Genomic DNA, 14,129 nt, shown 5'->3' on the forward strand with positions numbered 1-14,129 from the left:
ATTTTTTGGAATAGTTTGAGAAAGGTAGGTGTTAATTCTTTGAATGTTTGGTAAAATTCAGCTGTGAAGCCATCTTTGTCCCGGACTTTTGTTTGTTGGGAGTTTTTTGTTTTTTGTTTTAATATATTTTATTGATTTTTTACAGAGAGGAAGGGAGAGGGATAGAGAGTTAGAAACATCCATGAGAGAGAAACATCCATCAGCTGCCTCCTGCATACCCCCTACTGAGGATGTTCCCGCAACCAAGGTACATGCCCTTGACCGGAATCGAACCTGGGACTCCTCAGTCCACAGGCCGACACTCTAGCCACTGAGCCAAACTGGTCAGGGCTGTTGGGAGTTTTTGATTACTGATTTGATTATGTTGGTAGTAATCAGTCAGTTCAGATTTTCTGTTTCTTGATTTGATCTTAGGAGATTGTATGTTTTTAGGAATCTATCCATTCCAGATTGTCCAATTTGTTGGCATATAACTGTTCGTAATATTTCCTTATAATCCATTGTATTTCTGTAGTGTCAGTTGTCATGTCTTCATTTCTGACTTTAGACTCTATTTCACTTATTTTTGCTTTGATCTTTATTACTTCCTTCCTTCTACTCACTTTGGGCTTTATTGTTCTTTTTCTGGTTCCTTTAGGTAAGGTTAGATTGTTTATTTGAGGTTTTTCTTGTTTGTTGGTGTAGGCTATTGCTATGAATTTCCCTGTTAGGACTGCTTTCCTGTGTCACATAGATTTTGGGTTGTTGTATTTTCGTTTTCATTTAATACATCTATTTTCAATATTTTTTCAACAACTCAAACATTATGGGGGGAAATAACTTAAACATATATAAAACTGGGTGAGTTCATTCATGTGGAATATAAAACAAAAAAATCAAACTAGCAAAACAAACTCATAGATACAACAACAGAATGGTAGTTACCAGAAAAAGAGGATGAGGAATAGGGCTAAGTGGGTAAATGGATCAAATACATGGTATAGAAAGGAAACCAGAGCCCTATCACTAATTTTTGTATCTTTACACATATTAAAAATCTTAATCTTTAAAAAACCTAATTTCTGCCCTAGCCAGTTTGGCTCAGTGATTAAAGTGTCGGCCAGCAGACTGAAGGGATTCTGGTCAAGGGCACATACCTCAGCTGTAGGCTTGATACCCTGCCCCTCTCTCACATTGATATTTCTGTCTCTCTGTCTCTCCCCCTCCCTTCCACTCTCTCTAAAAAAAACAATAGAAAAAGTATCCTTAGGTGAGAATTAACAACAAAACAAAAAAAGGAAAGGAAACTAGAATACATAGATATTCAATTTATAATCTTGTACATCTGGAAGTTATAGAATATTATTAACCAATGTTCCTCAATACATTTAATCTTAAAAATATGTAGTATAGCCAAAACCGGTTTGGCTCAGTGGATAGAGTGTCGGCCTGTGGACTGAAAGGTCCCAGGTTCGATTCCGGTCAAGGGCATGTACCTGGGTTGCGGGCACATCCCCACTAGGAGATGTGCAGGAGGCAGCTGACCGATGTTTCTCTCTCATTGATGTTTCTAACTCTCTATCTCTCTCCCTTCCTCTCTGTAAAAAATCAATAAAATATATATTTTTAAAAAAATATGTAGTATGTGTGTGTGTGTGTGTGTGTGTATAGCATAGGGTGCATGTTTTTTTTTTCACCTCAAGTGTGGCTGCACATGGTATTGATGGATCCTGTCCTTATTTAAAATTTTAATAACATCATATTGTATTTTTTCTACGTTTTGATTTTTAAATATTTACTTGGTAGATGAGTTTTGGGGATACCATTTAATTTTATGCCTGAGACTAATAGGATTCCTCCAGGCCATGACCCTCCTGACCTCTGGGCTCTGGGATGGTCTGACTGTGGTGGCAGCCGCCCCCCTCTCTGCTCCATGTACCCCAAACACAATATTCACCCTCTCCGGGGCTTCATGCTTATGTGACACTGTGCTTACTTTACAGCCAGGATTCCCAACTTTAGAGCCTAAGTTAGAACCTTACTTAAGTCTCTTGATCTGATATCCGACCTCCCATGGTCGAGTTGAGTACTGATGGTGGAAATAGGAGAGACTGTGCTTTGGTAAAACTGAGCTCCGTGGTATATTTGGCACATGCGAACTCTCCATTTGGAAGGCAAGCCCCACTAATATTAACCCAATTCTACAGCCAGTAGGAGATCTAGTTTGGAAATGCTTTCATAACTGTAGCAGCTGCCAAAAGCGTCTTGCCCTTGCCCCCAGCCCATGCCATTTCCGGGCACACCCATCCTTGCAGCAACTGCCCACGCCTGCACCCTGTCCTTGTGTTGCTGGAGCCCACTCTCCCTGTGTGAGGCAGGCCAGAAGTTCAGATCGACCCAAGGGCAGCCTTCAACACTGCTGTTGGAGCTGGTGGGTAAAGACCTAGCTCCCAGGGGGCAGGTGACTCAGAGGTGAGTGTTCTGCAGTGTTTCCCAACTTGCCTAGCCGACGGGACTCTGGTACTCACGGCAAGGGCTGGCTCGATGACCCCTCCCTGTCTCAGTTCTTCACTCCCCTACAGGAGCTTCCTGGAGTCCCATCCCAAGTAACTCGTAGAGGAATCTTGTTCGCAGGACTGTTTCCTGGAAAACTCAAACTAAGATAAAAACAGTGTTTATTTTGCCCACTCTAAAATCAAAACATTAAAATGGTGTACAAGTAGGAAGAATGAAACTCCTCCTCCCCAAGCCAGGTGATGTGTGTTTGCTATATTTGCATCCATTTTGGTTACGTTTGCTCGTGTGGATGTTGTAAACTTTTGTGGACGGTTTTGCCTCCTGCCCTAACCATTTTCCTCCTTTTGAATCCTTGGTCATGATGACTTTTTTTTCTCTCTACCCTTGCTCCCCACCCCCTACCAACCATTTTGCTATTCTGTTTCTATAGGTTTAACGTTTCTACATATAGGTGATGCCAATGCTGTATTTGTCTTTCTCTGTCTGGCTTATTTCACTTAGCATAATGCCCTCAAGATCCATCCATGTTGTCAAAAAATTTGACAAAGGATTCCCTTTTTTCTTGTGGCTGAATAATCTTCCATTGTATAAATAGATGACGGCTTTTTTATCTGTTCATTCATTGATGGACACTTAGGCTGTCTCCATATCTTGGCTGTTGTGGTTAATGTTGCTCTGAATGTGGGAGGGCAGATATCTCTCTGAGATCCTGTTTTCATTTCCTTTGGATATATGTTCTAGAAGTGGGGTTGCTGGATCTTTTGGTAGATCTATTTTTAACTCTTGTGAGAAACTTCCATACTGTTTTCCATAGTAGCTGTGCCAGTTTACAAGCCCACCAACAGTGCACAAGGGTTCCCTTTTCTCCACATTCTTGCCAACACTTCTTATCTCTTCTTTTTTATAATAGCCATTGTAACAGGTATGAAGTAATATCTCATCGTGGTTGTGAGGTGCATTTTCCTGATGATTAATGATGCTGAGCACCTTTTCGTGTGCTGTTGGCCATTTGTATGTCCTCTTTGGGAAAACGTCTGTTCAATTCCTATGCCTGGTTTTGAATCGGGTCATTTGCTGTTGGGATGTGCGTAATGATTTCTTTTGGCTTTTTAGTTGGAAGGCTCTGGCTTGGCCATGACCAACCGGTGATGTGTCTGCCCCTTGCCCTTGCAGGCATTCGCCCCTACAAATGTGACGTCTGCAACAAAGCCTTCACCCAGCGCTGCTCCTTGGAGTCCCACCTGAAGAAAATCCACGGGGTGCAGCAGCAGTATGCCTACAAGCAACGCCGGGACAAGCTCTACGTCTGTGAGGATTGTGGCTACACAGGCCCCACCCAGGAGGACCTGTATCTGCACGTGAACAGTGCCCACCCGGGCAGCGCATTTCTCAAAAAGACATCCAAAAAACTGGCAGCCCTGTTGCAAAACAAGCTGACATCCGCACTCCAGGGGAATGCCAACCTGAGCGAGGAGGAGGAGAAGTGAGGAGGAGGAAGGGGGAGACGCCAATGCTGACACGTTTACATGGACTTTTGGTTTTGAGGGTCCCACTGGCTCTTTCTAATCACAAGTGTTCAGTTTATCTCTCTGTCCTTTTGGGGCCTCGGCAGGGGGATCTGCTCCAAGGCTGTCAGTTGTAATGAGTGTGTCAGGTCCCCCGTCACCCATGCCCTGTTGAACACACTCATGTTAAGGAAAGTTGATCGGTAGGTGGCTTTGATCACCGTGCAGAACTTTTTGTGTGTTTTTTAGGATTTTCATATATGGAAGCAGATGTGTTCTTAGAGAGACCATCATATTATGGTGCCTTGAAATAAAAGTACTTCCACTTGAAATGCTACTTAAGTGAGAAAAGTGAATTTTATTATCCTGAAAGAGTTTATAGAAATTATTTTAATACATGAAATGTCCTCTTGAAACTTTCCTTATAATAACCCAACAGGAGAGTGTTGAGCTATGTTGCTCCTTGCTTCAGGCTTACTGTGTGACCTTCAGCTTCGAGTTATTTGGGGGTTGATCATTTTGTGTCAGTGGGTGGGTCTGAAGAGGCAAATCTTAAGAGTACTGAACCGCTGACTCCCTCACTGGTGGCCAGAGGTGCCTGGGGTCCAATCAGGTAACTGACTTTGGCCACTTTTTGTGGCTGTGGGGCTACTGACTTTCTGGGCCTCTGACTTTCTGGGACTGGGATTGTTGGATGAAGGCACGTCGCCCTTCCTTGAATCCAGCACCGGGGACAATGTGTGGCAAGCACGGAGTGTGAGGCAGGCTCACTGGCAGGCACAGTGCTCTTGTGGGAGGGGCAGCAGCCGCAGCAGCAGCAGCAGCAGGTGACTGCTGAGGGCAGCGACCTTTCGCTCCCTGCATCTGCTCACCTAGGAGGCTTGGGAGGTTAACAGTAAACCAACTTGAGACCATTATAGGGCAAAAGGGAGGCACCAGGCCATGGGGACGGGGTGGTGAGGAAGTTTCAGGGTGCTTCCATGCCTGGAGGGGCAGCCGAAGGGGCCCAGAACCCTCAGGAAACCACGGTGGTGGCTGAGCGAGGTAATTACCCCAGTCCCCTGCACTGAGAGACGTGTTCAGAAGCTGCACCATGCTGTCCTGCCCCTGTCCTGGGCTGAATGCCTCAGGTCCATTTCCACCCTGGAAGATCAAGAAAACCTTGCTTGGGACCAGGTAGCTCCATGGCCTAGGGCTGTGGTCGGCAAACCGGCTCACGAGCCACATGCGGCTCTTTGGCCCCTTGAGTGTGGCTCTTCCTAAGCCTTAGGAGTACCCTAATTAAGTTAATAACAATGTACCTACCTGTATAGTTTAAGTTTTAAAAATTTGGCTCTCAAAAGAAATTTCAGTCGTTGTACTGTTGATATTTGACTCTGTTGACTAATGAGTTTGCCAACCACTGGCCTAGGGGAACATTTGGATGATGAGACCATTTTCTTATTTCCTCCCTCTTCCGTTGTCCCCCTTCCTCTCTTCTTCCCTTCCTTTTCCTCTCCCTCCTTTCCTTCCACTTCCCTCCCCTTTTCCTCTTCCACACTGTGGGCCAGCCATTATGCCAATATCTGGACGGTATTAGTAGCATATCCCATGACGCTTCTCTCCCAAATCAGCACTTTTCTTTCAGAAGGAAGGAAATTTTCCCTTTTGTAGGGCACCTATGACCTGCCTGTCGCCGCACATGTTCTCTGGAGCCATCCTTGGAGCACAACTGGTGGCCGACGCTCTATCCACCGAGCCAAACCGGTTTCAGCTATATTTTTGATATTTATTTTATATATTTAAATGCCATTTAACAAAGAAAAATCAACCAAAAAAAATGAGTTCGTGTGTCACCTCTGACACGCGTGTCATAGGTTCGACATCACTGCCCTAGGACATTGTCAGCATAGGCACGGTCGAACTGGGTCTCTGAGTTTCGGCCAGTAGGAGAGTTGTCTTGGTCTGAGTTCCTCCAAGGCAAGGCTTCAAGTTCTACTCAATCACTTTGGAGAGTGATCCCAGGAAGCTTCTGCAGGGCAGTGGGGAAGTGTGACAGGGAAGGGAAGACAGCCAACAAAGGGAAGATAAGGAAGTTACTGCTGTGGACAACTGGAGCTTAACCACTGCAGGGATCTCTGGATGACAGTACAGACCTGCCTCAGAGTAACCCCATTTGAGGGGCATAGGAAACCATTTGTCTACTACCTCCTCATCCTTGAGGATTTAGTTGAGGTGCTGGCATTGGGGACATTCATTTCTGGTCCCTTCCAGCTTTCCCTGTGCACTGGCCTAGCATGCTTCTTGTGCCAGGAAAAGCTCTCAGGCAGCGTGACGGGTGGGCCATAAGCAGCCTTCAGCACATAGAACCAAATGCTCTGGAGACCTGGGTAGGGTGGCACCAGGTCTGGTACAGGTGTGGAAAGGTCACTCACTCTGAAGCTGCTGGCCTGGATGTGGCACGGGGGACGGGGTAGGAAAATGCAGCCTTCTCGCCTTAATGCTCTTTTATGCCAGAATGTGGGAATGGATTATGGTGGACAACTTGCAGTCTCTGCTATGGCAAGCCAAACCAATGACGTCCACCCTAGTTTTGTCTCTCTCCTCCTCCCAACCCTGTTTGCTTGTCCTGCTCTCAGTCCATTGTCAGAAGAGTCAGCTACCATGTGCAGGGTCACGTCTTAGGGCATTGGTTCTCAGGCTGGCAGCTCTGGAATCATAGGCCTCTAGATGGTAGGATGTAGATGATGAGCTCTTGTCCATACTAGGTCAACACTGTGGAAATTTGTTCATTGTTTTAGAAGCACCTACTGGTGATTCATTTTGGAGAGAGGGGTCTGTTATCAATCAATGTGGTTTATTCGGTGATGTCTTTTTTTTAATTAATTTTTTTATTTTCCAATTACAGTTGACATACATTATTATATTAGTTTCAGGTGTACACCCAGTGATTAGACATTACATAACTTACTAGGTGATCATCCTGATAAATCTCGCACCTATTTGACATCATACATAGTTATTAGAATATTATTGATTACATTCCCTGTGCTGTACTTTACATCCCCATGACTATTCTGCAATAACCAATTTGTACTTCTTAATCCCTTCACTTTTTCACCCATCTCTTTCCCCCATCCCATCTGGCAAATGTCAAAATGTTCTCTGCGTCTATGAGTCTGTTTCTGTTCTGCTTGTTTGTTTATTTTGTTTTTTAGATTTAATTGTTGATAGATATGTATTTATTGCCATTTAATTGTTCATATTTTTTATCTTTTTCCCCTTCTTCTTAAAGAAGACCCTTTAACATTTCATGTAATAATGGCTTAGTGCAGTGGTCGGCAAACTGCAGCTCGCAAGCCACATGTGGCTCTTTGGCCCCGTGAGTGTGGCTCTTCCTAAGCCTTAGGAGTACCCTAATTAAGTTAATAACAATGTACCTACCTATATAGTTTAAGTTTAAAAAATTTGGCTCTCAAAAGAAATTTCAATCGTTGTACTGTTGATATTTGGCTCTGTTGACTAATGAGTTTGCCGACCACTGGTTTAGTGGTGCTGAACTCCTTCAGCTTTTTCTTATCTCTATCCTTCAATTCTAAAGGATAGCTTTGTGGAGTAATTTTGGTTTAGTTCTTGCTTTTCATCATTTTGAATATTTCTTGCCACCCACTTCTGACCTGCAAAGTTTTTCTTGTAGGTAACTAAGTGCTTATCTCTTGCTGCTTTTAAGATTCTCTCTTTGTCTTTGAACTTTTGCCTTTTAATTATGATGTGGCTTAGTGTGGGCCTCTTTGAGTTCATGTTGCATGGGACTCTGTGCTTCCTGGACTTATATGTCTGTTTCCTTCACTAAGTTAGGGAAGTTTTCTGACATTATTTTTTCAAATAGATTTTCAATTTCTTTCTCTCTTCTGGCACCCCCATTATGTGAATGTTGTTACACTTGAAATTGTCCGAGAGGATCCCTACACTAGCCTCATTTATCGGGATTTTTTTATTTTCTGTTTTGATTTTTTTCCTTTTTTTATTCCTAATTGCTGATTTGATTCTCCACTTCATCTATTCTACTGTTGATTTGCTAAAAATTATTCTTCATTTCACTTAGTGTGTCCTTCATTTCTGATTAGTCCTTTTTTATGCTGTTGAAGTTCTCACTAAGTTCACTGAGCATACTTATAACCAGTGTTCTGAACTCTGCATCTAGTAGATTGCTTGTCTCCATTCTGTTTAGTTCTTTTTCTAGAGTTTTTTCTGTTATTTTATTTGGGACATGTTTCTTTGTTTCCTAATTTTGAGTTTCCCTGTGTTTTTTCTATGTATTAGGTAGAGCTGCTACATCTCTCAGGCTTGGTAGAGTGGCCTAATGTAGTAGGTGTGTGTCCCACTTCCCTCCCACCCCATGTGGGCTGTGCACACCCTCCTCTTATAGTTGAGCCTTCATTGCTGTTGGCATGTCAATGGAAGGGATTTACGCCCAGGCTGATCAACTCTAAGGACTGGCTGCCACAACCGACCACCATGAAGGAACAGCTGTGCAGGGGCCCACCACATAGAGCAGGATTTATGGGCTCTGGTGTCTGCTGAGTCCCCCCTAGATTGTGTCGTTTGTGGAGGTGGTTGGGAGGTGGTGCTTCCACACGGTCTCAAGCTATCCACTGGGTGCCCTCACTCTGGGGCCTCCCAGGAGGTGCAGTCCAAGGTCAGCTGCTGTCTGTGTTTTGCCCAGGGCCACCCGGAATGATCTATAAAGCAATCTGCAGATGGCTGGTACTTGTGCTGGGCTTTGAGGTACCCAAGCAAGGACAAGCTGTGAACCAAGGATAGCTGCTGCTGGTGTTGGGCCTAGGGCCATTTAGCGAGAAGTACAGGCACACTGAGGCCAGATATTGCTTGTTTGAGAGATTTTAGGAAAGTCCAAAGCCTGAGGCAAGCGGGGCCATTTGTATGAAAAGCCACTGGAAATGGTTTGGGTGGGCCTATAAGTTGGGAGGCAGGACCTCAGGGAATCACCAGGGTAGGGTGAACTATGTGAGCCAAGTTGATTGAGTCTCAGCTATGGTGCCCACCTGCTGGCTCAGGGCTCATCAAAAGAACAATGGCCTCTGCCTGCACTTCTGTCTGGGAGAAAGCTGCCACCGCAACTCTCATCCTGATGCCAGGTAATTTAGTTGTTCCTGTATGTCTCTGGTGCCTTTAGTTGTTGTTGTTAGTCTTCACCCAAGGATATTTTTTCCATTGAGTGGAAGGAAGTGAGGGAAAGGGAGAGAGAGAGAGAGAGGGAGAGAGAAACATCAATTTGAGAGAAACACATCAATTGGTTGCCTCCTGCATGCCCTGGACTGGGGTGGGGGGATCAAACCTGCAACCCAGGTACTTGCCCTTGACCTGGAATCAAATCTGTAACCCTTCAGTACACAGGCTGACGCTCTAACCACTTAGCACACTGGCCAGGGCTCTCGTGCCTTTTAAGTTGCTGCCCCAGCACTGGAGCTCAGAGGGATTGTCTGCAGGCCCTTTAAGAGGAACTGCTTTGGACTCCAGGAGTCCTCTGTCTCACAGCCTGAATCCCCACTGCTTTTTTGTTTGTTTGTTTTTTTACATATCAAATATATTATTATTTTTTCTTTCTTTTTTTAAATTTTGTTTTATTGCTTAAAGTATTACAAAGAGTATTATATATGTCTCCTTTTTTCCCCCACCTTGACATTCCCCCAGCCTCCCCTACCCCCCAGTATCTTATATCCATTGGTTATGCTTATATGCATGCACACAAGTCCTTCAGTTGATCTCTTACCACCCCCACCACCCCCACTGGTTTTTACAGCCAGAAATTGTGGGTACTTCTCTTCTTGCCACCGAAACCCTGGGCTGGGGGACCTCTGCAGGCGAGATATTCCTCCCAATTTTTATCGGCTACATGTGGATGTGGGACCAGCCCATTCAGCATCTCTGCCCTTCCTACCAGTCTCCATGTGTCTTCTTTAAGTCCCTAGTTGTAGGACTTCCATTCAGCCAGATTTCAGATGGTTCTGAACGATGATTGTTCTGTAATTTTGATGTGGTTGTGGCAGGAGGCGAGTACCGCATTTACCTTCACCGCCATCTTGACTGGAAGTTTTGGTTGATGTTTTAGGTTGAGTTCCTACAAGCAGAGCCTGAGAGAGTCTGAGGTAAGTAATTTATTGGGGGAGGCTCTAGGGATAAACCAATAAGGAGATAAGAGGAACAAGGTACAATAGAGGAAGAACCTAGGCAAAGCTGTGGGTTCAATTGCAGTCTAACCTCGGCCTGATCTTAGGGAAAGCTCTGCAGTGTGAATGGCATCATAGACACTGACTCACCTTGAGGCCAGGGGCAAGTCATTGGCTGCTATAGTTACCGCTGGGAGGGAGGGGAAAAGGCATGACCACCAATCTGTTTAGCAGCCAATGTTCTAAGCAGCTGGGGACTGATTCACTTGGAGGTTTCCAAGGTGAGGGAGAGAAATCACAGGAATGGGTTCTGAAGGGTGAAAAAGATTGAGGTCCATAAGCTCTGGCTACTTTTCCATGGAATATTTACATTTTGAGAGAGGACCTCTTTTGATGCTAAAGGAGTGAATCACTTACTGCAAATTATGTGGTATTTGTGTGGGAGAGGTAAAAATATATTAAAATGTATATAGAAAAAAATCTTCCCTCCAAATCTGTTTCTCATCTGCCAAGTCCCTCTTCTCTGTAATAGTCAACAACTGTTAGCTTCTTATAGAACTTCCTTGAGTTTCTTTACTCATATGTAAGCAAATATGAATATATCTATCCTTGTTCTCTACTGTTTTTATTTTCAATTAGCAGATAGCATTATGCATATTATTTGGAGCCTTGCATTTTTCTTTAAAAAATATATTTAGTAGTTCTTTTCATAATAAAACAAAAAAAGTGTTCTCATTCTTCTTTATAGCAATCTGGTATTGTGTTGTATGAATATACCATAATTGAGACTATCTGTCTTCTACTTATGGATATTTATGTTATTTCCAATGTTTTGCTACTATGAAGAATGCTACAGTGAGTAACTTTATACATGCCATTTCACATATGTGCAAACATGTCTGTGGGGTAAATTCCCAGAAGTGCAATTGTGGGGCTAAGGGTATGCCCACCACAGTGTTGATTGATTTGACCCATTTTTTTTTTTGGCCCAGAAATGTACCACTTTGCAGTCCCACTGGCAATGGGAGAGAGTGCTCCCCTCCTCACTACTCTGCCGGTGTTGTACTGTCATGGTTTGGGATTTGGGCCAATCTGATAGGGGAGAAATCGTTCCTCAGGGTAGGGATTTTTTTTGTGTTGTTTTTTTGGTAAATCCTCACCCGATGATATGCCCCCCCCTCCCACCCCCCGGCCCCCGCATTGATTTCTAGAGAGACTGGAAGGCAGAGAGAGAGAGAGAGAGAGAGAGAGAATGAATCATCGATGTGAGAGAGACACACATCAATTGGTTGCCTCCAACCAGGTACATGCCCTTGATTGGGAATCAAACCCAGACCCGTTGGTCTTGTAGGCTGACACTCTAACCATTGAGCAAACTGGCCAGGGCCCAGGATAGTTTTATTATACATTCTCTTACTATGTGTGAGAGAAAGAGGTTGTATGTCTCTGCTATGATCAAGGACCATTTGTGGTTCCCTGTTCTGAGAACTGTCTGAATGCCCATGTGTCTACTGGGTTATTGGCCTTTTTGTTTCCTGCCCAACTTCTAGGAGTTTATTTATTTAATTAAATGTATTAGGAAGTTTAGCTCCCAGATGATCATTATCTTTTTCCCCCCCTTCCCAGATTATCTTTCAATTGGGCTCATGCTGGTTTGTTTTTGGCCAAGCAGAAGTTTTGTGATTTTTTTATGACCTTTGAATCGATTCATCTTTTTCTTTGATGGCTGCTGGAGATCGAGTTGCAGTTAGGAAGGCCAACGTTATATCCGAATTCAGTCATGCCTTCTTCTGGGGCTTTAATGGTTTCATTGGATCATGTATAAATCTTTGATCCATTTGAACTACTTCCTGGTATATAGTGGGAGGTATGGCTCCAACTTTGTCATTTTCCAGATGGTTGCCAAGAGATATTTCTTAACGGGAAGCAGGTCCAAAAAACACCAGAGAATGCTTTCTTTAGGAAAAGTTCACGTGCCGCGGCAGGTGTTGTGAATTGCAGTGAGAAGCAGTTTTCTTTAATTAGCGAAGACGTATTTGTTCAACGAATATGTGCTGAGCGCCCCCTGTGTGGCATGTACTTCCCAGATACTGAGGCTGGGAAAAAGCCGACCCAAGTCCCCGCTCACCAGGACTCCCATTCTCTTGGGGGAGAGACAGACAAGAAATAAACAAGTAAACATAGACTGTGTTACGCCTGTAGAGAGAAATGACATCAGTGTTCCACTGACTCTGACTGCAGCAAATCGTGCCAAAGCTCAGGGCTTCTGTGGGTCAGGAATTCGGACAGGTCACCACACAGAGGCCCAGGGCATGGCTTTCCTCTTCTCCATGATGTCTGGGGCCTCAGCTAGAAGAATCGAAGGCTGGGGCTTTCTAACCATCTGAAGGCTTGTTCACTCATGCATTTGGTGGTTAATGCTGGCTATTGGCTGGAGTCTAGACCAGTGATGGCGAACCTTTTGAGCTCGGCGTGTCAGCATTTCGAAAACCCTAACTTAACTCTGGTGCCGTGTCACATAGAGAAATTTTTTGATATTTGCAACCATAGTAAAACAAAGACTTATATTTTTGATATTTATTTTATATATTTAAATGCCATTTAACAAAGAAAAATCAACCAAAAAAATGAGTTCGAGTGTCACCTCTGACACGCATGTCATAGGTTCACCATCACTGGTCTAGACACTTCTCCACATGGGGCTCCCCGTATGGTCTCTCTGTGCGAGCTAGTCTGGGCTTCCTCTGATGTGATGGGTTCCAAGGGAGAATGTCCTAGGAGAGTCAGGTGGAGGCTATATCACCAATGGGACCATGCAAATTGCTATGGCCAGTTTCAGAAAATAGAATCTTTCACCTAAGCCAAGGAGGGCTGGGATGAGGATGGATATGTGAAGTCAGTGGAAATTGTGTGCATTTATATAGGGAGTCAGGGATGTAAGGCCTGAAGGAAGTGAGGGACTAAGTCCTGTGGTTATCTGGGGAAGTGTCCCAGGCAGAGGGAACAGCAAAGGCAAAGGCCAGGAAGTAGGGGTATACTGGACTTGTTTAAAGAGCAGGAGGACAAGCGTAGCTTTAGCGGAGTGAGAAGAGAAGGGGAGAGTGTAGATGAGGCCAGAGGTCCTGGGGAGCAGGTCGCCAGTGCAGGCTATTCTTCTGAATGAATTGGAAAACCATTGAGAGTTTTGAGCAGAGGAGTAACAAGATCTCATTTACGTTTGAATGGACTTGTTGCTGCTGCTGTGAGAACAGATTTGGGTGGAATCTGGGAGACCAGCTTGGAAGCCATTGCAAAAATAAAGTCAGGACACCATGAATGCTTGGGCCAGTGTGATAACACAAGAGGTGATGAGAATGGCCGGATGCTGGATATATATATATATATATATATATATATATATATATATTTAAAATAGCTCTGTTTTTTGTTGATGAACTGGATGTGGGTTAGTGGACAGACCACACACCCTTATTTGTTTGGGACCGTTGCAGTTTGTATACTGAGTGACATGGTCACCCTGGTTATGAGAAAAAGAGAGGAGTCAAGAATGGCTCCATATAGGGGAAATAAATGGTAATAGAAAAATAAATAAATAAAATAAAGAGGGAAAAAAATGGCTCCAAGGCTTTTGGACTGAGCAACTGGAAGAGTTGCTCGGCCAGAGGAGCTGGGTTGGGGGAAGGATGGGATCAGGAATTGCAGTTTGAATCTTTCAAGTCCATTAAGAGACTTCCAAGTGTCTGGTAAGCACAAGGACCACTGACTGGGAGGGGGGAGTCCCGGGACAGGGTGTGAGGTGGAGAGGGGAAGTCCAGCGGTAGCTGAACCACAGAAAGCATGAAGCCATGAGGCTGGGACCTACATGAAGAATGGAAGGCGCTGCCATAGGAAAGGAGGTACGGGGTAGGGGAGGGAGGTGAAGGCTAGCACCCTTTGAGAGGTGTTTTCTGTCCCTGGC

General features: G+C 44.4%; 1 protein-coding gene across 1 annotated transcript in view; it reads left to right on the forward strand.

The window, feature by feature from the left end:
- The window catches only part of OVOL2 (ovo like zinc finger 2), a 29,472-nt gene extending 25,135 nt beyond the window's left edge, over positions 1 to 4,337 (forward strand). Inside the window, exon 4 of the mRNA XM_081097984.1 lies at positions 3,670 to 4,337. Within this exon, the coding sequence (XP_080954110.1) occupies positions 3,670 to 3,983 (314 nt within the window). The 3' untranslated portion in view covers positions 3,984 to 4,337. The remainder of the gene's footprint in view (positions 1 to 3,669) is intronic.
- The last annotated feature ends 9,792 nt before the right edge of the window (positions 4,338 to 14,129 follow it).

The sequence above is a fragment of the Myotis nattereri genome (assembly GCF_964212035.1).
Source record: "Myotis nattereri genome assembly, chromosome: 8".
Taxonomy (NCBI): domain Eukaryota; kingdom Metazoa; phylum Chordata; class Mammalia; order Chiroptera; family Vespertilionidae; genus Myotis; species Myotis nattereri.